Source organism: Vanacampus margaritifer, chromosome 13, assembly GCF_051991255.1.
Source record: "Vanacampus margaritifer isolate UIUO_Vmar chromosome 13, RoL_Vmar_1.0, whole genome shotgun sequence".
NCBI lineage: Eukaryota > Metazoa > Chordata > Actinopteri > Syngnathiformes > Syngnathidae > Vanacampus > Vanacampus margaritifer.
Window position 1 is genome coordinate 18134339 of NC_135444.1, and position 27595 is coordinate 18161933.

General features: G+C 39.3%; 3 protein-coding genes across 6 annotated transcripts; all 3 read left to right on the top strand.

Moving 5' to 3' along the window:
• The first annotated feature begins 3461 nt into the window (after window positions 1-3461).
• nrl (neural retina leucine zipper) lies at window positions 3462-12796 on the top strand. The gene is made up of 5 exons (XM_077583165.1): window positions 3462-3616; window positions 5123-5843; window positions 7021-7311; window positions 7791-8006; window positions 9759-12796. Exons 2-5 carry the CDS (start codon window positions 5265-5267, stop codon window positions 9918-9920), a joined length of 1248 nt encoding a protein of 415 aa, XP_077439291.1. The 5' UTR covers window positions 3462-3616; window positions 5123-5264; the 3' UTR covers window positions 9921-12796.
• Window positions 12797-15488: 2692 nt separating this feature from the next.
• LOC144062146 (GTP-binding protein REM 2-like) lies at window positions 15489-21384 on the top strand. Of its 2 annotated transcripts, none has more exons than XM_077583170.1 (5): window positions 15489-15678; window positions 17215-17548; window positions 17622-17695; window positions 19161-19338; window positions 20522-21384. In XM_077583170.1, exons 1-5 carry the CDS (start codon window positions 15625-15627, stop codon window positions 20815-20817), a joined length of 936 nt encoding a protein of 311 aa, XP_077439296.1. In that variant the 5' UTR covers window positions 15489-15624; the 3' UTR covers window positions 20818-21384. The 2 variants fall into 2 exon arrangements, with proteins under 2 accessions (XP_077439296.1, XP_077439297.1); XM_077583171.1 differs by lacking the exon at window positions 15489-15678 and adding an exon at window positions 16039-16178.
• A 147-nt stretch (window positions 21385-21531) lies between these two features.
• On the top strand, window positions 21532-27384 carry LOC144062145 (GTPase IMAP family member 4-like). Of its 3 annotated transcripts, XM_077583166.1 has the most exons (4): window positions 21532-22646; window positions 22966-23924; window positions 24625-24689; window positions 24972-27384. In XM_077583166.1, exons 2-4 carry the CDS (start codon window positions 23842-23844, stop codon window positions 25931-25933), a joined length of 1110 nt encoding a protein of 369 aa, XP_077439292.1. In that variant the 5' UTR covers window positions 21532-22646; window positions 22966-23841; the 3' UTR covers window positions 25934-27384. The 3 variants fall into 3 exon arrangements, with proteins under 3 accessions (XP_077439292.1, XP_077439294.1, XP_077439293.1); XM_077583168.1 differs by having other exon boundaries at window positions 21532-23919; XM_077583167.1 differs by having other exon boundaries at window positions 21532-24689.
• The last annotated feature ends 211 nt before the right edge of the window (window positions 27385-27595 follow it).

Here is a 27595-nt window from a genome sequence, read left to right on the forward strand (position 1 = left end):
GTATTGATAACCGTGCCAGATTTTACAATTTTTCCCTGCTTCTGATCAGAATTAACATTGGCCCGATTGTTGGATGTCTCTAAAAGATCGTCTTGACTGATTATTCTGTGGTGTGTAGTGTATTAAGCTTGATTCTTTTCCTTCCCGATCTGCTCAGAAACAGTCAGACCAACAATTATAATGCGGAATACACACCGATAATAGGGCCAGATTTTAGCGTTTCTTTAACTCGCTCTAATCAAAATCAACCAGATTGGCCAAATTATCGTCTGAGATTATCTTGTGGTGTGTACTGTGGGGTGTGTTCGGAGTAATTTTCCTTATATTATATTTTTCCTTATATTATATTTCCCTGTTTCTGATCAAAAAACCTGATTGTTGGATGTCTCAAAAAGACCATCCTCACTTATTTATCCTGTGGTGTAGGGTGTGTTAGGAGTGATTTTTCCTCCCTGATCTGCTCAGAAAACAAGCCAACAACTGTAATGCCGAGTGCACACATACCAATAATTGGGCCGTTAGCCTTTTTTCCCTTGCTCTGATCAAGGTCAGACAGATTGTTGGATTATTGTCGGCGATTATCTTGTGGTGTTAAATGTGTTCCTCCCCAATATGCTCATAAAAATGCCGCGGGGTACACACATGCTGATAATCAGGCCGTATGATAGCATTTTTCCTTGTTTTTGATCAAAGTTAGCGTAGGCCCGATTTTTGGCTGTCTCTAACTTATGATTCGATTGATTGATTATCTTGAGTGATTATCCTGTGGTGTGAGGTGTGTTAAGAGGGTTTTCTTTCCCCCCTACAGTTAGCACATCTTCTATTTCTTCTACTATTTTTTTTTCTTCTCTTTTGCATTTTTTGGCCGTCTGGATGCCTTTTACCGCTCTAGTGCCTGTAATTTTTTTATTTTACAAAACAAAACAATCAAATTTTGGGGGGTTGTGCAATAAACAAATAAAATTGGATCTGTCAAATTGATCCAATTAGTAGTCTGTCCTTTTTGACCTGGGTTAACTTTAAAATGTTTAGAGTGTAAGAAGTCTGTGAAATAATTGGCTGCCACATTGAAATTCATGTGTGATCATTCTAGGATGGATTTTCGGGGTAAATGTGTGCGCCGCCACCAACGCAGGAGGGATGACGGTGTGTTGGTGGACTATGAGGTAAGTTCCTCTGTGTGCCTCCCACTCTTTTTGTCCAGAACCCTCGCCGGAGGCCCTGTTGGTTTTGCCGCTAAGCTTTCCTCCGGAAACACAAACGATTGCCAGATAAAGAGGTTAAAACACAGAACAAGAGGGCGAGTAGCTAAAAGGAGGGGGTGGAAATTGCGACTAACTGGGCTTTTAGCACAAAACGCTTCTTTGAGGAACATAAGGGCAGTCGCATTTTCATGAGTCAGCTGTTTGTTTATTGTACAAATCAGATTTGTTAAAAAAAACAAAAAAACATCATTAACTGCTTAACGAGACAGCAGTAAGACACACACACAGACTCCGGATTAGCAAGTTTAGCGGCCAGAAATGCTTGTTGAGCATTTCTCGACTTAGGTGGCTTGTATGGAAACAGAATTAATTGACAGATTTTGAGTCTAACAGATAGAGGCAGGACAGTGGTGGGGGGGGCGGGTCTCATTTGCCATAACCAAAACAAAGTGCTTTGTGGATCTTCAAGTGGACCAGTCTTACATACGGCGCCTCACTTGTTTTTTTGTTTTTGTCTTTTTAACCATTACATATAATTAATCGGCTTGAAAGATTTTATTTGACAATTTCACACTGTGTAACTAAACACAATTTAAATGTTGCTTTTTATTTTGTTACACATTTTCAAACAATTTATTTTGTAAACATATTAGTGAATTCATTAAACTAATTAACTGTGTTTAATTTCTAAATACCATTTATGTTATATAAATTGTATAATTATTTTTGCAAATTAGATTATAATCAATTGTGAAAACACAATTACACTTTTGCATGAAAATAAACTTTTTTAATTTAGAAATAATTATTAAACTATTTTCAATTAACTTAATTCTAAACAATATTGACATTCATCTTATACTCATAAGAAAGATATTATTTTAGTAGATTAATTGTATTTTTTTATCATGTCCCTTATTTTACATATTATTTAATTAAAATTCTATTTTAAAATATGTTTTAAATGAAGGCACTATATAATCAAACATATTATGTAATTGTAAACTTGAAAATAAACTGGAAAATTCAGCCATTTAATGTTACACATTTTGGAATAATTTTCAATTAACTTAATTCTAAACAATATTGACATTCAGCTTATACTCATAAGAAAGATATTATTTTAGTAGATTAATTGTATTTTTTTATCATGTCCCTTATTTTACATATTATTTAATTTAAATTGTATTTTAAAATATGTTTTAAATGAAGGCACTATATGAATCAAACATATTATGTAATTGTAAACTTGAAAATAAACTGGACAATTCAGCCATTTAATGTTACACATTTTGGAATAATTTTCCAATCCACTTTTTAGTAATTCTTTTTTATTGACCTACATTTTATTTAATCATGGAATGTCAAGCACAATTTAAAGATGTATGTAAAATTAAATGGCAAATATATATTTTTTTAAATTAATCAAATTTTTTATTGAGTAAGTAACTTTTTTTTCAGTTCAAGTCGAGATGTATTTTTAATAGATTATTGCTAATAGTGTATATGCTGTATACACACACACACACACACACATATATATATATATATACTTTTTTTTTCTCTCTCTCTTCCTCTGGGACCTCCACTTGTGGGAAGAGCCAAGAGAGTCAGTAGCCAAGGACTGGCAGTCAGATTCCTGGCTACAGAAGCTACCCGCATCGGTGTGGACACTGGACACCCAATATTTAGTGTCCCAAAAAAACTTTACATACTGCAATTGAAGAGAAAAAAAGTTCTGCATATCCATGTTACAGTATTAACCATTCATGAAACAGTATTAACCATTCCTGCAGACTTCAACAAAAAGCAATGCCTGAAACACGAGCTCCGCTCAGGTGACTGGATGCAGTAGCTGTGATTGTCCACCCTGTGGCGACGCTGTGTCCATTTGCCAACAGTCCCAAGTTAGACAAAAGTGAGTGACAAGTGTGTCAGATTTGGCAGCATCACTGTACACACATGTACAGTACATGCTGTGTGTGTGTTTTGGTATGATCTGACAGGTAGCCAAATACACACACAAAAACAGACAAAGCGCGACGAAGAGAGACAGGCCGACACAGGGAGTCAGAAAAACAGTGTAGGAGGGGGGAGTTCTGGTATGAAGAGGAGAGGGGGGGGGTGCACATGCCAGTGAAGCATGTGAGGGGACGCGGTGGCTGTATGGGGGGTGCGAGGGGATGTCGGATTGTTGCAAACAGGGATTTGCATCAGCGGGGAAAGAAAGGAAGGGGGCAGTGGCACTGAGTGACAGAGCACTAGACACTCGCACACACTCACACACTCACACACACTCCGTGTCCTCCTGTCAGTCACACAGTCGGTGCGTCCATTCTTTTTTGTATGTGTATGCGTGTGTGTGTGCCGTCATGTCCACCCCAGCTCATCGTTCATCTTTATGACTGACGGTAAGTTCATCTCATACTATTTTTCATCAGTGTGTGAGTATACAGTGTGTGACGATGGCGGCCTCCATGGACCACCACGGCTCATTTGCCACTGTAGGGGTCGCGACTAATGAGGTGTACCGCAAAGGCGCAAGTCAAAGGTGGATTTTTTTTTTTTTTTTTTTAATAAGGCATTCAGTTTGATGGCATGTTGAAGGCCTGTCATTAGCGACCAGGTTGCGTAGATCCCACACTCATGAATGGTGAGAAACATGCATGATAGCCGATGAAAAAAAATGCAGAATAATGTAAACCTAATCAGGATTCTTTAACCCTCCTTTTCCATGTTCTCAGGTTAAAGTGACCTGTTGAATATTAACAGTAACTCTCCTGTTATGTTATTTTCATGGGTTCATTTATTGGTCAGCAACCCACTGCTCTGTCATTAGTGAAAAAATGTTACAATTTAGGACTCCGTACAAAAAGATATTTAAAAAATTTTGTATGATTTTTATACCAAAAAATGCACTACATAAACCTCACATCTCCAAAACCATCATTTTTCAGCAATCCAAGAAAATGTTGCGCCATTGGATAGACATATATATATATATATATATATATATGACATTCTACCCCCTTGAGTTGTTTGAAATATTGGCGAGATAGGAGTATGCTTGTGTTCCCGTTGAAAGTGTCCGCTGTGGATTAAGCGTCTGACGTTAATTGGATTTGGCCTGTGAGACTTGTGAATCTTTGTGTCAAAAATGATTAAGCCCGCTGAGTTGTCGCACTCCACAACATAATGCGTCTAATCAATAGTCACTATCGCGTACAATAGCGAGTCGTTATTGTTATTGTTGTTGTATTTTAATCTTATTAAGGAGTAAAATGTATTATTCATTTTTTCAGGAACACATTTTGGATTACATTTGTTTGCGAGGAGTTTTCAATGTCTGACACAAGTATATGACACAGCTGCATTTTTTGTTTAGTTTTAACTGCTGACTGTTCCTGTAAGGGTTTAATGTGTGTAAAACATTTTTGAAATTTCATGAGAATATTTTATTTGGGATGGATTAATAAATTGGTTGGTGGGTTGGAAGCATGGATGGATGAGTTGGTCGGTGGTTGGATGGATGGATGGATGAGTTGGTCAGTGGTTGGATGGATGAGTTGGACAGTGGTTGGATGGCTTGATGGATGGATGAGTTGGTCGGTGGGTTGGATGGATGGATGGTTGATAAATGGTCAGACTGGTGGGTGGGTGGATGGATGGATGATGAATGAGTTGGTCAGAGGTTGGTTGGATGGAGGAGTTGTTTGGCTTGGTGGGATGGATGGATGATAAATGGACAGGCTGGTGGATTGATGGATGAATTGGTCAGTAGGTTGGATGGATGATAAATGGACTGGATGCATGAATGGATGGATGAATGGATGGAACATAGTTGTGTGAGTGGATCAAGAAGTGGTAGAGAAATCAGAACTTGTCAATTTGTCATTTTCTGCCTTGCTTCACTCCAGGACCAGAGAGACACACGGCCCCAAAGAATCCCGCTTGGAAGAAGAGGGAGATCCTCGCTTGTCCTGCTTTCCGCTGTCGTCTATGAGCCGCCCTGAGGCTCACCGGTGGATTTCCCAGCGTTTCTGACGGACAGCAGACGTCATGTCCTCGCCTTCCCTCCCCATGAACTCCCTCCCCCCCAGCCCACTGGCCATGGAGTACCTCAACGACTTTGACCTCCTCAAATTCGAGGTGAAACCCGACACACCGCCGCTCTCCGCTCCATGCGGGTACCCAAAATCTGGCGGCTCGCCGTACGGCGGCCACCCTCCGGCGGACTCCAGCCTCAGTTCCAGCCCTTACGACTCACTGCCGCCCTCGCCGACCCTTAGCGATGCCCACCCGCCGCCGTCGGGCTCGTCCTCGCTTTCGTCCTCGTCGTCCTCTATCTCCTTCCCTCTCTCCGGCTTCACGTCCAGCGTCGGTTCCGCCGGATCTCAGGGGAACGCGGACGGCAGCCCGGGCCATGCTGGCCACCCTCAGGGTCCTGGTCCGGCCTCGCTGGAGGATCTGATCTGGTTTGCGGCCCTGCAGCAGCAGTTTGGCGGGGAGGTCCCGGGGCCTGCCACCCTGCTGGGGGCCCTGGGGGACAGAGAGAGGGCGCCTGTCAACAGCTTCCTGGGCTGCGAGGACGCCGTGGAGGCTTTGCTGAACTCGGCTGCTGCGGCTGTCAGCTCCCAGGTACCAAAACTGGTCTACACCGACCAAGATCCATCCTTCTTGACCATGCACGGATGGATGGATGGATGGATAGATCCTTAATAGGTGGCTGGATGGATGGATGATTGATGAGTCAGTACTTGGATGGATGGATGGATGGATGCATATTGAATAGGTGGATGGATGGATGGATGGATGGATAGACGGACAAATAGATGATGAGTGGGTTATTGGATGGATGGATGCATGGATATTGAATAGGTGGATGGATGGATGGATATTGAATAGGTGGATGGATGGATGGATCTTTAATAGACGGATGGATGGATGGATGGATGCATGCATCTTTAATAGGTGGATGGATGGATACATCTTGAATAGGTGGATAGATGGATGGATCTTTTTTAGGTGGATGGATGGATGCATGCATGCATCTTTAATAGCTGTATGGATGGATAGACGGATGGATGGATGCATATTGAATAGGTGGATGGATGGATGGATGCATCTTGAATAGATGGATGACAACACTGAAGGCAGACAATCCAGATGCTTCTTCTCTCTTTATTTGATAAATGTCATGTTTGTAATCCTCCAAAATAATTCCTACAGATGGGATGGATGGATCTTGAATAGGTGGATGGATGTTGAATAGGTGGATGGATGGTTGGATAGATGAATGGGTGGATGGATAGATGGATGTTGGATGGATGTTTGGATAGCTGAATGGATCTTGAATGGGTGGATGGATGGATGATTGATGAGTGGGTGCTTGGATGGATTGATATCAAGATAGAGAAATGGATGGTTGGGTGGGTGGGTGTTTGGATGGATGCATGGATTGATGAATAGAGAGAGAGAGAGAGAGAGAGAGAGCGCACCAACAGATAAATAGATGGCTGGAATAATGGGTGGATGAATTTCTAACTTTCCATGGTGTGCTACTGAGTGAGTTTTCACGAGGATACATGGGCTCGCCAAAATTAATGCATTTTCGGGCATCTCCCTTCCTTTTTTTATTAGAAGAATAATAACTAGAGCCGCAAGCTCCAATGAATGGGCCCTCGCACCCTCTTTTCCATGCCAACCATTTAAAATAAGCATGGGCGGATGGTTGGCAAAAAGATCGACCCACCGACAGATCTAACTGTAGAGTACTCCAGTTTGAAGAGTACCCAATCCAAATGTCTTCTTTCAGTTTCCAGGCCTTTCTCAGAGCTCCAGCAACACCTTGGGAGACTCGGGTAGCGACAGCGGCGCCGACGTGTCCTGCCCCAAGGGCTCCGACGTGTGCCACCGGCCGCTCGTCTTCCTGTCCAACCCCTCGCTCCCCAACGGCGCCACCTCCGTGGGCTCAGTTCCCTACCCGCAAGCCCTCAGCCCCCAGGGCCGCCTCGTCCCCCACCAGCATCACCACCACCAGCACCACCTTCACCACCCCATGCACGGCGGCCACCATCATCATCATCATCACCCGCAAGTCTCTCAGGTGCCTCTAACAGAACATTTGACGCCATTTTGGACTTTTTCACTTAGGGGTGTGCTCACTTTTGTTGCCAGCAGTTTAGACATTATTGGCTCTTTTTTTGCAGATCCCCACAAGTTTCTACGTTACCCCGGTTCACTTTCTCTAAAGCGCTCTACAAAAAAAACGTATCATGCATACTCTTGATAGCACATAAAATGTTGATATTCAAAGACCAGCATTTCAATTTTACACTTGGACGTCTCTCTTTGAGCTCGATGTGGAGCGCAGTTCAAGTCTTATATTAATATCTGCTATTATTGCCTGGCGTAATCCCGATAACTGTCAGGCACACTTATGTCAGATTACATGACAGATTATGCTACAGTGAAAATGCATCTCCTACAACAAACAAACATCCACCATGACACTACACTATAGCATAAATGTATTTTTAATTAGGAAAAAAAACATCACAATTTTCTTTCTTGTGTATTTTGCAGTGCGGCGGGAACGACCGCTTCTCCGACGAGCAGCTGGTGAGCCTGTCGGTGCGCGAGCTCAACCGCCACCTGCGAGGCGTCAGCAAGGACGAGGTGGTGCGCCTCAAGCAGAAGCGCCGCACCCTTAAGAACCGCGGCTACGCCCAGTCGTGCCGTTACAAGCGCTTACAGCACCGCCACGCCCTGGAGTCGGAGAAACATGTGCTCACGCAGCAGGTACATCGATGGCGCCGATTCTAGGGTTTTGAAAAATTCCCTGCAAAAAAATGTGCATGTTCCCCAATTAACAGTTGCTCAGGTCTCGGGTAACAACCAATCACAGCTCAGCATCAGAAAACAGGTACGGTGTGATTAGTCGTTGCCTGAGCCCTGAGCAACTGTGATGTCATCATCAGTCGACAGCAAGTGGCAAAATGGCCGCTCCCTGAGATGGGTAAAAACGGATGGATTTTGCTTCGTAACTCATATTCCACAAATGTGATATTAATCCGAATATCATGTTTAGACTAGTGAGGTCACATATAAAATATTTTTGTCAAGAACTGTTTAGGGTTGACTTCCTCTTTCTTTAATGGCGCAGCCATATTGTACAATATAGGTCTCCATTCAAAAATTGCATGTAATTAGTCTAACAAAAAACAAAATGGCGGACTCCCTATGTGTTTTACAGCATGGTTTCTTGAGACTTTTTTGTACGTCAAATCTTGTTGTTCCTCAGTAAATATGTATTCCAGGGACACATTTAAAAAAATGTCCATTGACTTTCCTGAGCCAATTTTTCAGGCATCATGTCCCCCATTCACTGCCATTAATTTATTTGAACTATTTCTATTAGTTTAACATGTTTTCCACTTTTGTTAACACGAGTATGAAAACCTAGAAACATTTTTTTTATTGTACATTTAGAAAAAGATATAAAATTTGTGATTAATCGTGAGTTAACTAGTGAAGTCATGCAATTAATTACAATTAAACATTTTAATCACCTGATGCCCCTAATTTTTAATAATCTTTTCTTTTCTTTAAAATAAAAATAAACTAGTGAAGTCATGCGAATAACTACAATGAAAAATTTTAATCGCCTGACGCCTCTAGTTTTTAACAATCTTTTCATTTTTAAATATTTTTCTTTAAAAAAAAATTAACAAGTGAAGTCATGCGATTAATTACAATTAAAAGATTTATTCCCTAATTTTTAATAATCTGTTTTCTTTTCTTTCTTTTAAAAAAAGAAAATATTAAAAAAAGAAAAGATTATTAAAAATCTGGGGTGATTCTTCGTCAGGTGATTAAATTAATTAAAAATTAATTAATTGGAAGGCAGCACGGTGGCTGACTGGTTAGCATGTCCGCCTCCCAGTGCAGAGGACGTGAGATCGAGTCCGGGCTTCGGCCTACCTGGGTGGAGTTTGCATGTTCTCCCCGTGCTTGCGTGGGTTTTCACCGGGTACTCCGGTTTCCTCCCACATTCCAAAGGCATGCATGGCAGGTTAATTGAACACTTCAAATTGTCCATAGGTGTGATTGTGAGTGTGGTTGTTCGTCTCTGTGTGCCCTGCGATTGGCTGGCAACCAGTTCAGGGTGTACCCCGCCTACTGCCCGAAGCCAGCTGGGATAGGCTCCAGCATTCCCGCGACCCTAGTGAGGAAAAAGCGGTCAAGAAAATGGATGGATGGATTAATTAATTGGATGACTTCACTAGTTAACTCACGATTAATCAGAAATTTTATATCTGTTTTTAAATGTACAATAAAAAAATCTTTCTAGGTTTTCATACTCTTAACAAAAGTGGGGAAAAAATTAAATTAATAGAAATAGTTCAAATAAATTATTGACGTCTATAGCCGTCAATGGCAGTGAATGAGTTTTAATGTGAAATCTGAAAAAAAAGTAAAAACCAAACACATTTATAGCATTAAAGTCTTATTTTCTGACTAGAACCCCCGTCATGTCTTTGGTCTCCGCAGCTGGATCAGCTCCAGTGCGATCTGACTCGTGTGCTGCGGGAACGAGACGCCTACAAGGCCCGCTACGAGAAGCTCCTCGGCGCTAGCCACGCCGAAGCCCCGACGGGCCGCAGCGGCAACGGCGGCAGCACGCCGTCGCCGCCCCCTGACTTCTTCCTCTGAGGGGTGATACCACCTCCGCAAGCACGGAGAGGAAAAGACAAGAGCCAACGTGGAGCAAACGTGGATGTTTGTGAGCGTTCATTAGTCGGGTTTGCTGCTTGGACTCACTTTGACTACACTGTGAATGATGCTTGCACTCGCTACGGGAACGGCAGTGCAACTGTGGACAGGGATGTACTACACTATGTGGACAAAAGTCTTGGGACACACCTCATCAGGAGGAAAATGTGCTAATGTTAAGAGAATACATTTGTAACATTATGGCCAAAAACTATTTGGATATCTTTTTGGAAAAAGTCATAATTCTATGTGAATTTAGTTCCAATTAGTGATTCATGAATAATAATATTCCTAATATTCAGACACTGATAAAATTACTCTTTTTTTCTTTAATCTAATATTATGATACTATTCTCATAATATTCAGATTTAATTACCTTTTTTTTTTTAATTAAAAAAAAGCATCTTTTATTCTTTTAATGTTACATATATTATCTGTGTAGATCAAAATGAATTAAAAAAAATCTATATTAGGAGTTTATCCTTGTAAAATTTGCTATTTTTCATGCTAAATTTTAACGATATTCTTGTAAAATTCCAAATCAGTTTTCATAAAATTACACTTCAAATTTTTTTTGAATGGGACTTTATTTAAAAAATATATATTTTTTATTAATATAATTTTTGACATAAGTCATTTTTGTAAAATTATGATTTTATACCCCAAAAAATCATAACTTTCATGCAATATTTAGAATTTACACCACTAAAATTGCAATTTTTTTAATGTAAAATTCATACTTTATTCGACCAATATTACAGCTATATTTCTTTACATTAATTACATTTTCATCTAATATTATGACTTTATTCTCATAAAATTTATATTTTTTATACGTAATATTACAAATGTTCTCTGAATATTCCAATGTTATTCTCATAATATTACTATTTCATTCTCTTTAAATTACCAATTATTCATGAGGGAAATATTGCATTGAGATAAAATGTCATCTTTAGTCAAACAACAATAGACTTTTCTTCACATAAAATTATAATTGTTGTCACGTTTTATTACATTTTTCATTTTTTTTTAATATCTACCAAAACAATTTACATTTTTTCAATTGTGACTTCAACCACACGTCCTAATACTTTTGTCCATATAGTGAATTTGAAATGAACGTACCTTGCATTAACACTGCTGAGCATTTAATCTATGCAAAGCTCTCTAGGCCTGCAATAGTCTCCAATAGAGGCCTTGAGGCTGAAAATGTAGTTATTTTTATATATATATATATATATGCTGTATCTATAAGTTCTATAAGAGGCTGCTTAAGAGATGTGAGTAGTGCAGTGGTGCTGGCTAACCAAGTTTGAATGAAGCATCCGTGGCATGCAGTTAATATTTCACAGTTGCCTACCAAAGCATTTCAGCTCTTTTTGTCAGATTGAAGAATGTACCACGGGAATCTTTCTGCGATTGTGCTCAAGCCGGAACAAGAAGCACCTTTTTTTTTCTTTTTTTCTTTTTTTGAGCAGGGGTCATTATGCTGTTTTCCATTTTTGATTTTGTACATACATTCAAAAGAGCTGCTGCTTGAAAGGTGTGCTGATTTGTTACAGTGTTATCGCAGCAGTGTGTGTGACTCGTGTGCTTGTGCCCAGTTTTGAAGATATGATTGGCTCCAAATTGACCCCAGGCAGGCCCTCGCACCCTGAGTCAGTTGTTGGGCATAAAAGACATAATCAATCACCAGGATACTTGGGTTTGCCAAATGTGGGGCATATTTGGGCAAGCTAAAGCTCCTTGAAAGGCCTTTTTTTTTTCATTAGAAGGATAACTCGAGCTACAATCTGCAATGAATGGGCCCTTGCGGCCCCTTATCTACGGCAACCACCCTAAATAATCATCACACTTTGATGCCGTGCTCTGCCCGCATTAGGTAGCTTGGCAAAAGCTTGATCATTTAGAATTTGAAGATACCTGCTTCCGATTGGGGCTCATTTGGGCGAATTCTCTAATAGGTTGCTGTTAAAGTAAGAACCCAAAATGGCCGACTTTCTGTTAAATTTCAGTCATGGGTTCGAAAGACTTTTTTGTGTGTTCTGTTAAAATAGACATGTACACCAAATTGAATGTCCATTGGTTAAACTGATGTCTGGGGCGTTTTTTTTTTTTTGTTTTTTTTAATTTCTAATGGGCACTACTGAGTGAGTTTTGGGACTTTGTGTTCAGGAAGGATAAAACGCATAATTATTCACCAAGATGCATGGCCTTGCCAAAATCGGTGCATTTTCGGCCAAGTTGAAGCTCCCGAATAGACTATTTTTTTCGGGGGAAAAGTGAGAGCAAGGGCCTTCCCTTGCTCTCACTTTTCCAAATAATTAATGCCCTGCGGGGCTGATTTTTCTCTAAATTCCCAAGGCACACAATGATTCACCAAAATGCATGAGCTTGCCAAAATTGGTGCATCACTGAGCAAGTTGAGTCCTCAAAAATCTCCATCTTGGGTCCTTATATTAAGTAATGACGCAGGGATAACAATGCAGCAAAACAATCCACTCATGAAGACGTGAAATTATTGCAAAGGTGGATGCATTAGAGCTATTTATTTTTGTTTGGGTGTAGAATAAATAAGGTGCTGTTTTATTTATTCACTTACAGTATTTATTCCGTATTTATTGATTGTTTCATTTTGTGCTGATTCTAATCACTCATTTGATCTGATTAGTGTGTATTTGACTTTGTTACTCTTGGTTTTACCCAGCGGTGGTTAGAAGAAGAAACACAAATGAGGACGGACACTGTGAAAAGTTCTGGCTCCTACTGTAGTGTGGTTTCACAGCAAATAAACTTGACATACTTGACCGTATATTCTGACTCACTGGCATTTTATGTGAAAAGAAACTTTGCGAGAATAATGTCTTATTATTAGTCGTGGTATGAGATTAAAGTTGTACTTTTAATGAATAAAAGTCAAAAGTTGCAATTTTGTTTTCTAAAAACTACGGCATTATACTGTGAAATTCTCGTAAACTTCAGAATTTGTACAATGTACTACTTCGCGAAACATTTTCACTTTTAATCTCAAATATGTTAATTGTGATTTTTTTTTATAATGAATTAATATATGAATAGATTTTTCATAAAATTGTGACTGTTTCTGTTAACATATGACTGACTATTCTGCTCAACAACAACAAAATTCTCGTAAATGAATGACACTTTTTAAATGAATACTGTGAGGATATTTTTTAATTAATTAAAGCTGTGTTCCATTTATTATGGGAAAGTTATTAACATGAAAAAAATGGAGTCAAAATTACACCAAAACAAGAATAAAGTTTCAATATTACTTTGGAAAAGAAAAATCATATTTTTAAGTCATAGTAGGCCTATATTAGAATGCAGTCATAATACATTTTAAAAAATACAATGTGATATATTTTTTAAATAAAGTCAGGAAATGATATGTTAATATTTAATGAAAATGTCTAATTTATGAAAATAAAATTGGAATGTTTTGACAATAAAGTCAGAATATTGCATAAATATTGTAAAATTACAAAACATTTCATAGAATCTATTAAATCAGCATATTGCATTTATAGTATTGCATAAAAAATTACAATTATTAAAGTCTGAATAATGTGACAAAGGGAGAATATTGCATGAAAAGCTAATTTCACAAAAATAATGAGTTTTTTAGATGCCACCGTAAAATCTATTCACGGGTAAATGACGTCACCCTGAATTTTTTTTTTTAAATGACTTATATTTATAATATAAACCATTACAATATTAGCCTTAAAAAACTACAAGGTTGCCAGATTATTGTATTTTTTTAAAGATGCACTGTGGCGAAGAAACTTGCACTAAAAAAAACAGTCTAAACTTAGCTCCGCATCTCCATACAAAGCTTGTCTCTTCATCAAGCACATCACTCCAACATACTGAATAGCCAACATCAAAAAAGTGAGGGATTGATTACTGTACACTCTGTTTTGCAATCAAATCACTTTTCTCTGTATTAAATACAAAATTTCAAAGCAAATGTCCAGCAGCATGCGATGGGGCGCTGCCTCCCGTGCCCCTAACCCACTGTCGCCAGCCGCACCGTCATTTTGTAGCTTTCCATTCATCCCTCTGCACGCGTACCTCAGCCTATTCTTTCCATCCATCCATCCATCCCTCCATCCCTTTATCCGTGGCCCTCTATGGGAGGGGGCGGGGGGGGGGGGGCATGGGGTGGGTTGGTGACCTCGGCTGCGCGCTGTTTGGGATGACCTCATCTTCAACGCCGCCTCCCTTCTCTCTGTGTGTCTCTGGCTCTCTCTCTGGCCCGCAGAATAGGCGCAGGATTAGGCCTATAATAGCGTCCTGGCAGCCCACTGCCGGACTCCATTGTGGCTTTGTGTGTGTGTGCGTACACGTGCATGTGTGTGTGTGACTCACACGGCCACGCGTTGCACTCTGACGACAGGGAGCAAGCCCATATAGTTGATCCATATATTGATCATATTGATACCGATGTTGATATTGATGGATAGCAACAGAGTGAGATTGATATTTTACTTTCACTGCTGCGGTTGTATCAAATGCAAGCAAATACTTTGTTGTACGGTTTTTACCTTTTCCAATCTTTTTTTTTTTTTTTAGGGTGAATTACACTTTGTTTATTGAATATAACCACACAACTTTGCCTTTCACTATCTTAGTGCTAACACATAACAAAACACCACATACATGCAAAAAAAAAATAGCATTCATAGCAATGCTTATTTAAACGCAAACGATGCATCAAAAAAATAAAGACCGACAACATAACACTCAAAGAAATATTTTATTTAAAAAAATATATTACTGCAGTTTATTGAATCATTGACAGTAGTTGACAGTAGTGGAGTCTTTTGGCCAAGTGGGGAGTTACACACCAGATGCAGACGCCTTAATATTGTGATTTTATTCTTAAAATAATATTATTATAAATATTATCTAGTATCATAAAATAAAATAAAAAAATATTGTAAAATTCTGACTTTATTCCCCCAAAATAGGAAAAAATATATATAATTGTTGAAAAATAATATGACATAAGATATTATAAAATAATCTTTATGAGGCCCATAGTGGGGAAATTTGCAACATTTTAGAATCATTAGCGGATGAAAGTAAATAAAAATAGTATGACCAAGAATGCAACAGCACAACATAATGTGCAGAGAATTAAAAAAAAAAAAAAAAACATTTAAAATTTATTTTTTCCCCTTGTAATGTATGCTGATGCCAAATCTTGCAGCATTGTTCATATCACAACTGTTTTAATACAAATTTGCACAGAAAGTCATATATTGAAGGGAAAAAACGCCGCATATCGACTGTGTTGGAATAGCGCAGGCTCAAAAGATGGAAAAGCCTGTTCCTATTCATCATGAAGGCGTTGTGCTTTGCTGCCCTCTAGCGGTTACGTTCCAGCACTGACACGAAAAGGTCAACGAGAGAGAGAGAGAGAGAGAGAGAGAGAGAGAGAGAGAACGCTCCCATCGTCTTGTTGTAGTTGCAGAGAGCCGCGTGACAGGTGAGGAGGGCTCAGATGCTCAGTGAGTGGATGAAGGGGACGATTGGGGGCTTTTTGGATTGTGTCTTTTCCCCACTTTCCCCCATCCGAGTCCTCATCCAGCGTCGTGTCTCAGCTTGCAGATGCCGACAGATGTGCCCCAAGACGGACTCAAGACCGAGGAGGACCCACTCAAGGTATAGAAGCCAGTCAATTAGTTGCTACTCGTGTGCGTGTGTCATGTGTTAAAAGACTGATAAACATGTAGTAATATATTTCCACAAGAAATGAGGGGAGGGAATTTTCAAAAATAAAAAATAAAAAATAAAAACTTTGAATTCAAATTCTTGAAATAACTCTCCTAAACATTCAGTAATACAATTCATTTCCATCATAAACGGGGAGTGAATTTAAAAGAAGACGAAAAATTTTGAAAAAAAATGGAATATGTAAATCCCCAAACAAACAATAAATATGTGGGGCTCCACTGTTATTTTGTTCTGCATCCTGTTTATTTTGGGTGTAATTCTACTGTCAACCACTAGAGGGTAGCACATTATTATGTTTGACATTAAATTTGAGAGAAGAAGAGTGAAAACAGGAAGCATTTCATGCTCAGCCTAGTTCTTGCTTAAGTTTACTAAACGTTATTTCCTCTAATCCTGCCTTTTACTCCTACAGAAAGTGACGACACTAGGTTTGTAGAGTAATAAACATCTTCGTGCACAATTATTGATGTATGTTGTCAGAAGATTGTTAGTTTGGAAAAAAGTGATTGTTTACTGTAAACAGAGAGATAAGAACACAGTTGAATTGTGTAATATTTTTGGCCTATCTGTTGCTCTTACTCTCTGTCAATTTACGTTTTTAATTAATTATTTATGATTTTAGTTTAATTAACTCTTTGACTGCCAGACGTTTTCAGAAAAGGGATGCCGTGGGTGCCAGCCGATTTTAAGCATTTTGACTGATCTTTCAAGGTCCATAGAAAATTATGTGTTTGGACTATGGAAACACACACATACTACCAAATTAAAGATTAGACTCTCATCTTTCATCAGAAAAAAAAGTTTGTTTCTACCTTATTCCGTTTTTCAGTAATCAACAATAGAAAATGGTTAGTTTCACCTCTGTTTTGAAACAAACATCTTTTAACGTCTTTGGCACTCCTCCATAGGATTTTACTAAACGTTATTTAACGTTTTTGGCAGTCAAAGAGTTAAGTGTTACCAATGCTATAAAAAAAACTCTATGGACTATTTAAATAGGATATTTCTAAATTGTGGATTCCACTTATTTTGCGGGCGGTCTGCAACGTAACCCCCACGATAGATGGACGATGGTTTACAGTCATAAAAATAATCAAAGTTTTGCATTCCGATTAGTTGACCACATTGTGGCTACTTCTGGCCACCGGGTGGCACTATAATACATTAAGTGACTCAGTAATCTACTTTAATGGTAGTAGTTTTGTGCACAGGATAAAGAATATATGTCTGAGTGTTTTCTGTTTGTGTTCAAATTGCCATTCCTTAAAGTATTATATATTTGTATTTTTAATTATTCAAAATTCTCTTTTCTTTTTACAATACTAGGCTGCTACCTTTTTTTTTGTTCTGACTCATTGGCAGGCAAAAATAATTCCCTTGCAAAGCCTCAAAGAAAAGGTTTGAACGCCCACTTAGTTTAGCAAAAAAGCATTTCCCGTGCCAAACTTCCAACATGCTTTCCAGCGTGACCCCATGACCCTGTCCAGCACGCCGACCGTCCGCCGAGGCAGCACCCCGCTGCCCATCAAGCACCAACTCAGGCGGGAAGAGGCCGTGCACGACGACTGCGAGTGGTCCTCGGACGCCGCCTGCGGAGTCTCCTCCTCGCCGCCCATCCGCTTCAGCCTGGCCCCGGACGACCAGGCACCGCCGACGGCGGCGGAGCAGGCGGAGGCGGAGGGCAGGCCCGACGGCCCTCTGAGGATTGCCCTCCTGGGGCAGAACGGCGTGGGGAAGTCGTCGCTGGCCTTCGCCCTGGCGGGGGACATAGACCGGACGGCGTCGGTGGATTCGGACGGTTGTTGGTTTTGCTGGTTTGGGGGCGGCCCAGGGTGCTTCTCAAGGCTAACCTGCCTTCTCGTTGTCCTCAGGGGAGGGTCACGTGAGCGCCGTCACCGTGGACGAGGAGGAGAGCGCCATCCTTATCTATGACAACTGGAGACATGTGAGACAAACACAAACATACTTTCTTATTCCTCATCATTCTGTGTGCAGTTAGTATAGACACTAAATGTATTTATTTTGGTTATAAAATGAATGTTTTGTCACTGGAAAACAAAGAGTGTCTTTAATTTTGAAATGGTTCCCTCCTAAAAATAAATAAGTAAAAAAATATATATATATTTTTCCATTTTTAGAAAAATATAGTTTACAGAAATGTTCTAAATATTTTTTTCCAAAACTTTTTTCTTTAATAGCGCTATTTAAAAAAATATGTAAAATATTTATTTACAGTAATAAAATTTTTGGTGTATATTAAAAATGATAAATAGTGTAAATAAATCTAAATAAATGTGTGATCTAAAATCAAACAAAAATGACAAAATATTAAAACATATCTGAATTTAAAAATACAGTTATTTGGGTCACAAATGTTGTTTTGTACAAAATAAAACGACCCAAATTTTTTGTTTTGTGCAAAACAAATTTATGTTAAATGGTTTTATTTTTTTATTTTTCTTATCTAAATCTTAAGAGTGTCTAATTTTGTTGTTTGATGTTGAAGTTGTTTTTATTCAAAATGTAAATGTTTTAAATTGATTACATTTTGTCTTTTTAAATAAAGATGAAATTTTCTGCATTTTAACAAAAATAATAGGAAAAATGTTTTGGGCAAATATTGTTAAAATATTAATAATAAATATTTTTTAAAGCAATGTTTTATTTTTTTAGCTTTAATTTTTTTTTACATTTGAAAAAAACGGTCTTAATTATATTAATTTTGTATATTGAAAAATTTCTAGATTTCTAAATAAAAATGGCAATACAATTTTTTTTATAAATTAAAAAAACATCTTTCCTTTAAAACAAATGCTTTTATCACTAATTAATGTGATTTCTCACTCTAATTAGGAAGTAAATATAATTTTCCTACACTGTTTTCTATGAATCTATTTTGATGATGATGAATTGATCACTTTGACAACATTCCTAGGAAATCACAATGTCCCATCACTGGTGACCTATTTTTATCACAGAGCTTCTCATATGATCCTTGGGGGCTACCTGCTGCCTGTGGGCTCCACATTGGTGACCCTTGACAACTTAAACAAAAAAAAAAGTACATACATTGATTGGGGGAAATCAATTTGAGTAAGCAGATCTGCAAATATATCAACAGCATTCAGTAGCTGTCACAAACCAGGCCACTAAGCATGCAGCGTGCAAACAGGCGAGGGAACTTCATAATTGTGTGGACTTGCAAATTCTTCTCCTGGGATCAAAACAAACGGCCACATCGTGACGACCCACAGTGCTCATTATCCGTTTTTCTCTCCCTCAGGCATGACTCAGGTGTGTGTGTGTGTGCGTGAGTGTGTGTCTGTGGGCAGATGTGTGAAATGACTTCCACAAGCAACACGAATCACGTTGGCTTTCTATTGTGGGATTCATCCCGTGTGTGTTGTCAGGACCTGTCGGCGTTGCGCTGCGAGGTGTGCGTGCTGGTGTTCTCGGTGACCGACCGGCGCAGTTTCCACCGCACGGCGCAGCTTCGCCTCCTCCTGCGAGAGACCCAGCCGCAAACTCCCATCATCCTGGTCGGCAACAAAAGCGACCTGGTTCGCTCCCGAGAAGTCACCTACCAAGGTCAGACGGCCTCAATTGGCGCTTTGTGCTGTTTTCATATAAAAGTAGTGCAACAAAAAACAATAAAATGGAGCAATTAGGTCATTGTGATGCCCTCGCCAGTGGGAAAGGAGAGCCACAATCGCCATGACACTTTCTGCCAGGATTTCACAAACACAAATTCAAAATGGAACACTTTCAAAGAGCTGCTGTAGGCCACTAGTCACGCCAAGATGACCGGCCAACTCAACTGCAATTTCACATGATAGGCCACGCCCATTAAAGGCACACAGTCAACACGTCTATTAGTGTCATAGTGTTAGTGTAGTGTTGTTTTCATCTTTATACTTTTCTAATATGTTTTTACAGTAGGGCTGGGATGGATTCTCTTAGGTTGATTCCAATATTTGGCAGTAAAAAAGAAAAATTTGATAACTGATTATTCAGCTGATTATTTTTTGAATAAATATAATGAATAAAGTAGCTTTTTTGGGGGTCAGTTAACAAATATATGAATTAGAGACAGAACAATTATTTTGTAATTGTTCAATACATAAAAAAAAAATACGTTTTTTACTTTTTGCTTTGATCATAGTTAAATGTAGCTTCAGTTAGTTATTTTGTTTAAAAACACACATTTTTATTTTATTTCATTTACTTTTTTTTTTTCAAAGTTAGTTTTAGTAGCGGTTGCCCCTTCCATCGCGGGATTTACATTCCAGACCACCCCTGTAATAAGTCAAATCTGCCATATACAAATATAAAAATTGCTTACGCATGTTTTTATAGCATTTACGACACTTGATTAGTTTTTTAATCTCTTTAAACACACTTTTTAAATAATATTAACAAACTGATCATTTCATAATATATATCAACAATTATGCTCAAAGATGTACAATCATTATAAAAATGAACCTGCAACCACCACTTTTTGTTGCCGTAAAAAGCAGGATTACTTCAGCAAAAACTCGACTGAGCTTGAAATACTTCCTGTTTTCATTCTTTTTCTTTCAAATTTATACCATTAAACTAAAAAGTGTGCCGCCATCTGATGGTCGACAGTGGAATTGCAACCAATATAAACAAGAGCTTCCAACAAAATAGCTACAAGAAAAAAAAAATTATGAAATACTCGGACCGCAAGCCTGAAACCCGGGATGGTTTGTTAACTGAAAACTCCTCCTTATGCATCTCCCCCCAGAGGCCATGTCCAGCGCTGCCCTCTTCAACTGCCTCTACCTGGAGATTTCGGCCTCTCTGGACCACCGCACCCCTGAGCTCCTGGAGAGCGTGGTGCGACTGGCGCGGGGCCAGCCCCCGTGGCCCCCCGGCACCAGCCCGGAGGACATGAGCGCCGGGGGGCAACGGGAGAGCATCACCTCACGCGCCAAGCGCTTCCTGTCCAGCCTGGTTCCCCGCTACCAGCGCGAGCGAGGCGACGCCGGCCGCTTTCTGCGGCAGAAGTCGCGCTCTTGCCACGATCTGGGGGCCCTGTGACGAGGATTTATGCTAAATCGGGTGGGAGAGGGCTGGGGGGGGCAAACTTGTTTTTGTCACAGGAAACTTTGGAGTTAGGGCTGCCTCATGGGGGCAGGTTATCATGATGACAACACGTGCACGTGCAGTCAATATAATAAGTCTACACACCCCTGTGTTCAAATGCCAGGTTTTTGTGATATAAAAAACTGAAACCAAATTAAATCTTTTTAAAAGTTTCTCCACATCAGAACATTAAATACATTAGTATTTAGACGCCGGGGGGCAGCGACCCCCATAGCCCCTCAATCTATACGCCCCTGAATTGAGAAAGAGGCTGTGTTCAGAATGAACCAAATTGCCTTGAGATGACTGTTACCACCACCCATTGGTTTAACGCATGGCCACCTCCAGACATAAAGATACAGAGGTTATAAAAAGTCTACACACCCCTGCTGAAATAAATGCAATCTTTCGTGATTGAAAAATAAATCTCACCGTAATCGTGACCTATGTAAATTGTACAACTCGATTAAAAAATAGCTTTTAATAGGAGATTTCAAAATAAACTGAGATGTGGTTGCAGAAGTGTGCACACCCTCTTATAACTGGTTTAAATGGCAGTCAGCGCTTTTTTTATATCATAAAAACCTGGTATTTGAGTGGGGGGGTGAGACTTTTTTATCCACTGTAAAGTGTAATGTATTACTACTTGGAGTGTATCGGTACGCCAAAAATCCGGAGTTTGGTCAGGTGCACATTTGGTACAATAATGGAACAAAATGGGAAAAAAAATCTTATGCTTTGTGTAAATAGGAATGGATTTCATACCATTTAAAAGGAACTAGCAACAGCTAAAATTTCTTTTTAGGAACGTGCAACATCAAAATGAATGAATAATGCAGACAAGAAAAACGTTTACATTTTGAGCAGTGTAAATTATGATGCTATAAAAACGCAAATTAATGGCATTTGATATTGCTTTAGTGCCATTTGAGAGAACTTGTGGAAGCAATGAAATGAAGAGATGAGGAAAAAAAAATGTTACAATTTCATGGAACGAATATTAGAATTTAGTTTGTAAATGTAGGTCGGTACTTCACCTCGCTGGCCTCGACAAACAACTCTTACCTCATATGTTGTTTGAGAACTCTTATAATCGCCCCATGTTATTACATAGAGTAATTGCCCCAGGATTGGGTTGGAGAGAAGTCAAGGAAAAATTGGGACAAAGTTTAAAATGACGCTGAGGGCCTTCTTAAGTTGTGTGCTAGAGTCATGTCATGTGTTATATTTATCCACTTATTTTGTACAAAAAATGCTCAAAGGTATAATACTTTTCTGTAAATAAACCGCTGTAGTGTAAGTTAAATGTGAATAAAAGTTTTTTTTTTTTATTAGTCTAACAATAGCCTGCCTCGTTCATATCAATTACAACGAGGAGGAAGCAGTGCAGCAATGCTGTTGACTGCAACTCAGAAGTCATCCGAGAGAAGGGAAACCACGCTGATGATTCATTTACTCTCATTGTGGTATCCATGGCGATGGCGAACAAGCGGGGAACCACTGAATAGTAAGCAAAGAGATCAAAATGAGGATGAGGGAAAGTGTGCATCGTTGTACGCGGAGGCATTGTTGCCACGTTACGGTCGTCAAGGAGACGCGGAGCCATCATAACACACTCTGCGGTGATGATGTCAGGGCGTGCTTACCTCCTCTGCTGCTGTTATGCATTTGCAATTTCAGCCAGCAGCTTTTTCTTCCTGATCCTCTTCTTTTTCTTGGCGCTCATCCGCTATCCTCCCACCTCTCCCTCCCACACGTGCATCAGGATTTCTGGAACATCAAAGGTCATTTAACCTATCGTTTAATGTCAGCAAAGGATTGAGGAGCTGTGATATATTAGGATGCCTTTTTTTTTTTTTTTTTTTTTTTTTACATTTTGCAAACTGGCATGATGTTCTGACTCATTCCCTTGGCTGGTAACTAGTAGGGTCACATGGCTGGCCTGCGAAAAGCAAAACAAATGTAATTTTTATGTTTTTAAAAAATAAGATGCACAAAAATAGCTTTGATTTTAATGTGTATGCATTCCAACCCTTTGATTTAACATTTTTGCATTTAAAATGTGCACCGTTTTAATTCCTGTTTATTGTGTGAACTTTACAGTAAACTTCGACCGGGTGCGACAAAGCAACAGCAAGCAACTCTTTGCCACCTATTCGGAGAAATGCGTATGCACCAGAGGTTTTATTTCCTTTACGTGATGGTATACAAAAGTCCCCCATTTTGTGACCATTCCTCAATGTTTTAATCTTTAATATTCAATTTTGAATTGCTACTGCCATGTGTGGCTGAAAAAAATAAGTTTAACACATCTTAGGAGTGAAATTAATGACAACTAAGGGATTGGCAATTATTCTTTCACATTCGTTTTACAGTAATAGACTTTACCTTTCGTTTCACAAGAATCCAGCAGACATGCTGGAGCCACACCTTTCCTCTAGAGTGTGCAGTTTTTCTGTGTAGTCTTTCTTCATCATTTTAGATTCATATAATTCTATTAAAGTGCGCACACCAGCCACATTATTTGCATTTGCACCAACGAACACAATCCTACGTACTGTGAGAAGCTAGACCAAGCCTGTCTTTTCCAAATATATGTACGTTTTTCACACATTATCTAAATGAGGTCATCAAAACGTTAGAAACACTTATGTGATAGCCTAAAGTAGAGATCTGAATCACTGCACTTGAAGGTACTGCACCTTTCTTACAGTTACAGTGCCAATGTAAACAACATTCAGCTCCTGTATCAGATTCGGATCTCATTGTGTAAATGCTGAATTTCTAATATTGTGCCCGATGACATCCAGTGGAAGCACATTGCTGCTGCAGAATGAATAAGCCATTTTGCTATGAAATGTAATTAAAACGTGAAGGATATGTGCAAAGACTGCCTTTGTGGGCGTGTATGTGCCTGTCGTTTTATGATGTAGGCGTCCTTGGACAGGGTGTAGAGGTGGGACACCCAAAAGAAAATAAATGTTGCGGACGACGCAGGCAACGTCATTGACAACACAAACGACCTGCTTGCATCTGAATGTCGAGCTAACGAGAGCTGTAAGGTATTTCAAAATGTTTACCTTTTATTTTAATTGCACGTTGTAGCATATTAGCACATCAAAAGCGTATGCTAGTTACCGTAGTAGGTCCCAAGTTCTCGGAAGTTGGAACTTTCACTTTCAGTTTTTAGAACTGTAATCACAGCAAGAAGAGTTTACATGTCATGTTGATTTGTGTACAGTAGACTTGAGTCACAGGGGTCTTTTGTTTATGAGTTTGACGACATGTTTATTTTAGGTTACTGACTGCGTAGTACGAGGAGCAAAAATAGTAACGGCAAGTTCGAACTTTGGGCGCACGTGAACTGAATGTAGTGTACAGTATCTCTGCCCGATGAACGTTTTTGTGAACGCACTCATTCAGGCATCTGTGAACGACTTTTGAATGGCAGCTCATTTTTGTTCAAGTGGGCCAGCCAGGTTTCGGTAGACTTTCAGGAGAAAACTCAACACGCTAAATAACCCCAATATAAAGACGTTATTTGTCGACCCAACCCACACAGCCACCCGCAGCTGCATGTGTATAGGGTCACATGGCTGGCCTGCGAAAAGCAAAACAAATGTCATTTTTATGTTTTTAAAAAATAAGATGCACAAAAATAGCTTTGATTTTAATGTGTATGCATTCCAACCCTTTGATTGAACATTTTTGCATTTAAAATGTACACCGTTTTAATTCCTGTTTATTGTGTGAACTTTACAGTAAACTTCGACCGGGTGCGACAAAGCAACAGCAAGCAACTCTTTGCCTCCTATTCGGAGAAATGCGTAAGCACCAGAGGTTTTATTTCCTTTAAGTGATGGTATACAAAAGTCCCCCATTTTGTGACCATTCCTCAGTGTTTTAATATGTTTAAGTGTGAATATGTTTCAAGCATTTGGAGGGTTAAAACCCGTTTTTGTTTTTAAATATATGGTCTCAGTACATTGTACTGCTACACTGAATGATGTGACTAAAAAGTGAAAGTGTGACTGAAATTACCGCATGCTAGCATCTACAATATGTAGCTTGATTCGCTATAATAACGAGTTTCAACACATTTTCTGCAGCTTTCCCATCACTGAGTGGAGAACAGCACGAGCCAGTCATGGAGGAGGTCTCGGGGGTCACAGAGTTTCAAGACCTCAGGTTGGTTCTTATCGGCAATACCGGAGTTGGCAAGAGTGCATCTGGGAACACAATCTTGGGCCGAAAACAGTTCCTGTCAAAGCTGTGTTCCAACTCAGTGACCCTCAAATGCCAGTATGGCTGCACTGACTTTGTGGACGATGACGACCCGAAGAGAATGAGGAGCGTTACGGTGATTGACATGCCAGGCTTCGGAGACACGCGCCTCAGTAGGGAGGAGATTTTTACAGAATGTGCTAAATGTATGTCTGTCTGCGCTCCTGGGCCCCATGCTTTTCTCTTGGTGGTGCCGATCGGACGTTACACAGATAACAAGGACCAGGCTGTTATCCATCTGGCCAAAATATTTGGACATGATGCTGTCAAACACCACACAGTGGTTCTTTTTACCAGGGGGGATCATCTTGATGACATGGAGTTTGAGGAATACCTGAAAGATTCTCCTCCTGGGCTTCAAGATCTCATTGACAAATGTGGGGGCAGGTACCAAGTGTTCGACAATAAAAACGCCAGTAATGTGGCACAGGTTAAAGAACTCATAATGAAGGTGCACAAGATGGTGAAGCAGAGCAAAACAGGGTTTTATACCAATGCTATGTTTGAAGAGGCCGAGGCAGCCATTAGAGAAGAGCAGAGAAGGATGGAAATGGAATCCTCAAAGAAAACAAGGGAGGAGGCTTCATCTTCGCCAAACGTGCTGGAGAGGTTGAAGACCCTGTTCACTGCTAGCCTTGGCGTGGCGATCGGCGCCGCCTTTGGCATCGCAGCGGTTGCATCAGCCCCTGCAACGGCCGCAGTGGCAACTGTTGGGGGGCTGATTGGAGCCGCTGTGGGTTTACAGGATTCGAGTCTGAAGAAAGGAGTTTGTGATACTTCTGAGTAGGTTAGGGATATCGGACGTTTTGCTGTTAAGGCGGCCGAGAGTGCTGCGCTAGTGCGAACGCTGCGCCTGTAGCTTTAATGGCGGAGCAAAACGCCCCAGCCTCAATTGAAGGACCATCTACCCTAGATACAATAACTGCGGTTGCGAAGGCTGCAGTAGCCGTAGCCTCATCTGGTGGGCTCGTACTGAAAGTGGTCTAATGTAAATCCAAAGACTCCGAAAGGACTTCTCATAAATTCCCCTGGAATAAATGAACACGGACAGTGTACATGTGATTATCTCCAAAATACTGTCCAAAAAACTCCCAAGTGATGCAGATGAAAATTATATGAAGTCTGCACATTTGTTTAAGCATATGTATACGCAAAGTGGCATTTACTTATGACCTATAGTGTCAGACAGGTTTGAATTTTCTTCCCTAATCGTTTTAAGACGACATTTTATATTTTCCTTTGTTGTCTTTTGTGATAAAGTTTTAAAATTGCCTTGATTTTTATGAAACATTTAAGTGTTATGATTGTGATAATACTTTTCAGAGACAGTTAACTCTTTGACTGCCAAAAACGTTAACTAACGTTTAGTAAAATCCTATGGAGGAGTGCCAAAGACGTTAAAAGACGTTTTTTTTTTCAAAACAGGTGAAACTAACCATTTTCTATTGTTGATTACTGAAAAACGGAATAAGGTAGAAACAAACTTTTTCTTTCTGATGAAAGATAAGAGTCCAATCTTTCATTTGGTAGTATGTGTGTTTCCATAGTCCAAACACAATTTTCTGTGGACCTTGAAAGATCAGTCAAAAATGCTTAAATCGGCTGGCACCCACGGTATCCCTTTTCTGAAAACGTCTGGCAGTCAAAGAGTTAATCTTTACAGATGTTTCTGTAATCAAATGATTTGAATCACCTGTTGTGTGATTAATCATGAACCTGACGGGTTTGGATCAAGGCCATAAAATGTGATTGGTCTTGTTAAATTAAAAGCCGTTTTCCATTAGGGGTTGAACCGACTCATCGACTATAGTAATCCACATCATCGATTAATCGACTTGGCTCAACTTTTATCACATGAACTTTGACTACAAGAAAATCTCAAATCGTTTGACCCCTACTTTACATAAGTCATCATACAAGATGTTTATTAATTTTTTTTTTTTACTATAGGTGATTCTTATCACTTGAAAAATCTCGCCATGTTATTGCGTGTTGCTGCCTTTTCATTACTTTATTTTTTTTGTATTAGATTGAGAAGAAACTTATCCAAATTTAAATGATACAAATGGTTTCATTTGTAAAATAACTGATCATGATGTTAAATGAGATCCCAGTGTTTTTTTTTTTAATTTTTTTAAATTTGTATTTCCTATATGCGTTACTGATTATAAACAAATTGCCTCCTTTTCGTGATGAATCATGTCTGTCAAATGATAAATAAATGTAAATTTCACAACATCTTATCCTCTGGTTTTCTGTCTTATTCCAATTAATCTAAATTGTGGAAATACTTTTTGTATTTTTTAAATAAATATATAAGCATCATTAGACAATAGAATCAATGTTTGTTAAAGCCTTAAAGGGGAAATTAACACAAAAATATTCTTTACAATAATATGTTATGTGTGCCTTCACTAGTCACAAATGGCATTCTGATCAATTTTGTGTT

Excerpts from the sequence above, each read along its gene's own strand:
- LOC144062145 (XM_077583166.1), top strand. The coding sequence starts at position 23,842 with ATGTTGCGGACGACGCAGGCAACGTCATTGACAACACAAACGACCTGC. Across the intron at positions 23,925-24,624 it reads GAGCTAACGAGAGCTGTAAG|TAAACTTCGACCGGGTGCGA; the intron begins GTATTTCAAAAT and ends TGAACTTTACAG. Across the intron at positions 24,690-24,971 it reads CCTCCTATTCGGAGAAATGC|CTTTCCCATCACTGAGTGGA; the intron begins GTAAGCACCAGA and ends CATTTTCTGCAG.
- LOC144062146 (XM_077583170.1), top strand. The coding sequence starts at position 15,625 with ATGCCGACAGATGTGCCCCAAGACGGACTCAAGACCGAGGAGGACCCA. Across the intron at positions 15,679-17,214 it reads CCGAGGAGGACCCACTCAAG|CGTGACCCCATGACCCTGTC; the intron begins GTATAGAAGCCA and ends CATGCTTTCCAG. Across the intron at positions 17,696-19,160 it reads TCTATGACAACTGGAGACAT|GACCTGTCGGCGTTGCGCTG; the intron begins GTGAGACAAACA and ends GTGTGTTGTCAG.
- nrl (XM_077583165.1), top strand. The coding sequence starts at position 5,265 with ATGTCCTCGCCTTCCCTCCCCATGAACTCCCTCCCCCCCAGCCCACTG. Across the intron at positions 5,844-7,020 it reads CTGCGGCTGTCAGCTCCCAG|TTTCCAGGCCTTTCTCAGAG; the intron begins GTACCAAAACTG and ends GTCTTCTTTCAG. Across the intron at positions 7,312-7,790 it reads ATCACCCGCAAGTCTCTCAG|TGCGGCGGGAACGACCGCTT; the intron begins GTGCCTCTAACA and ends TGTATTTTGCAG.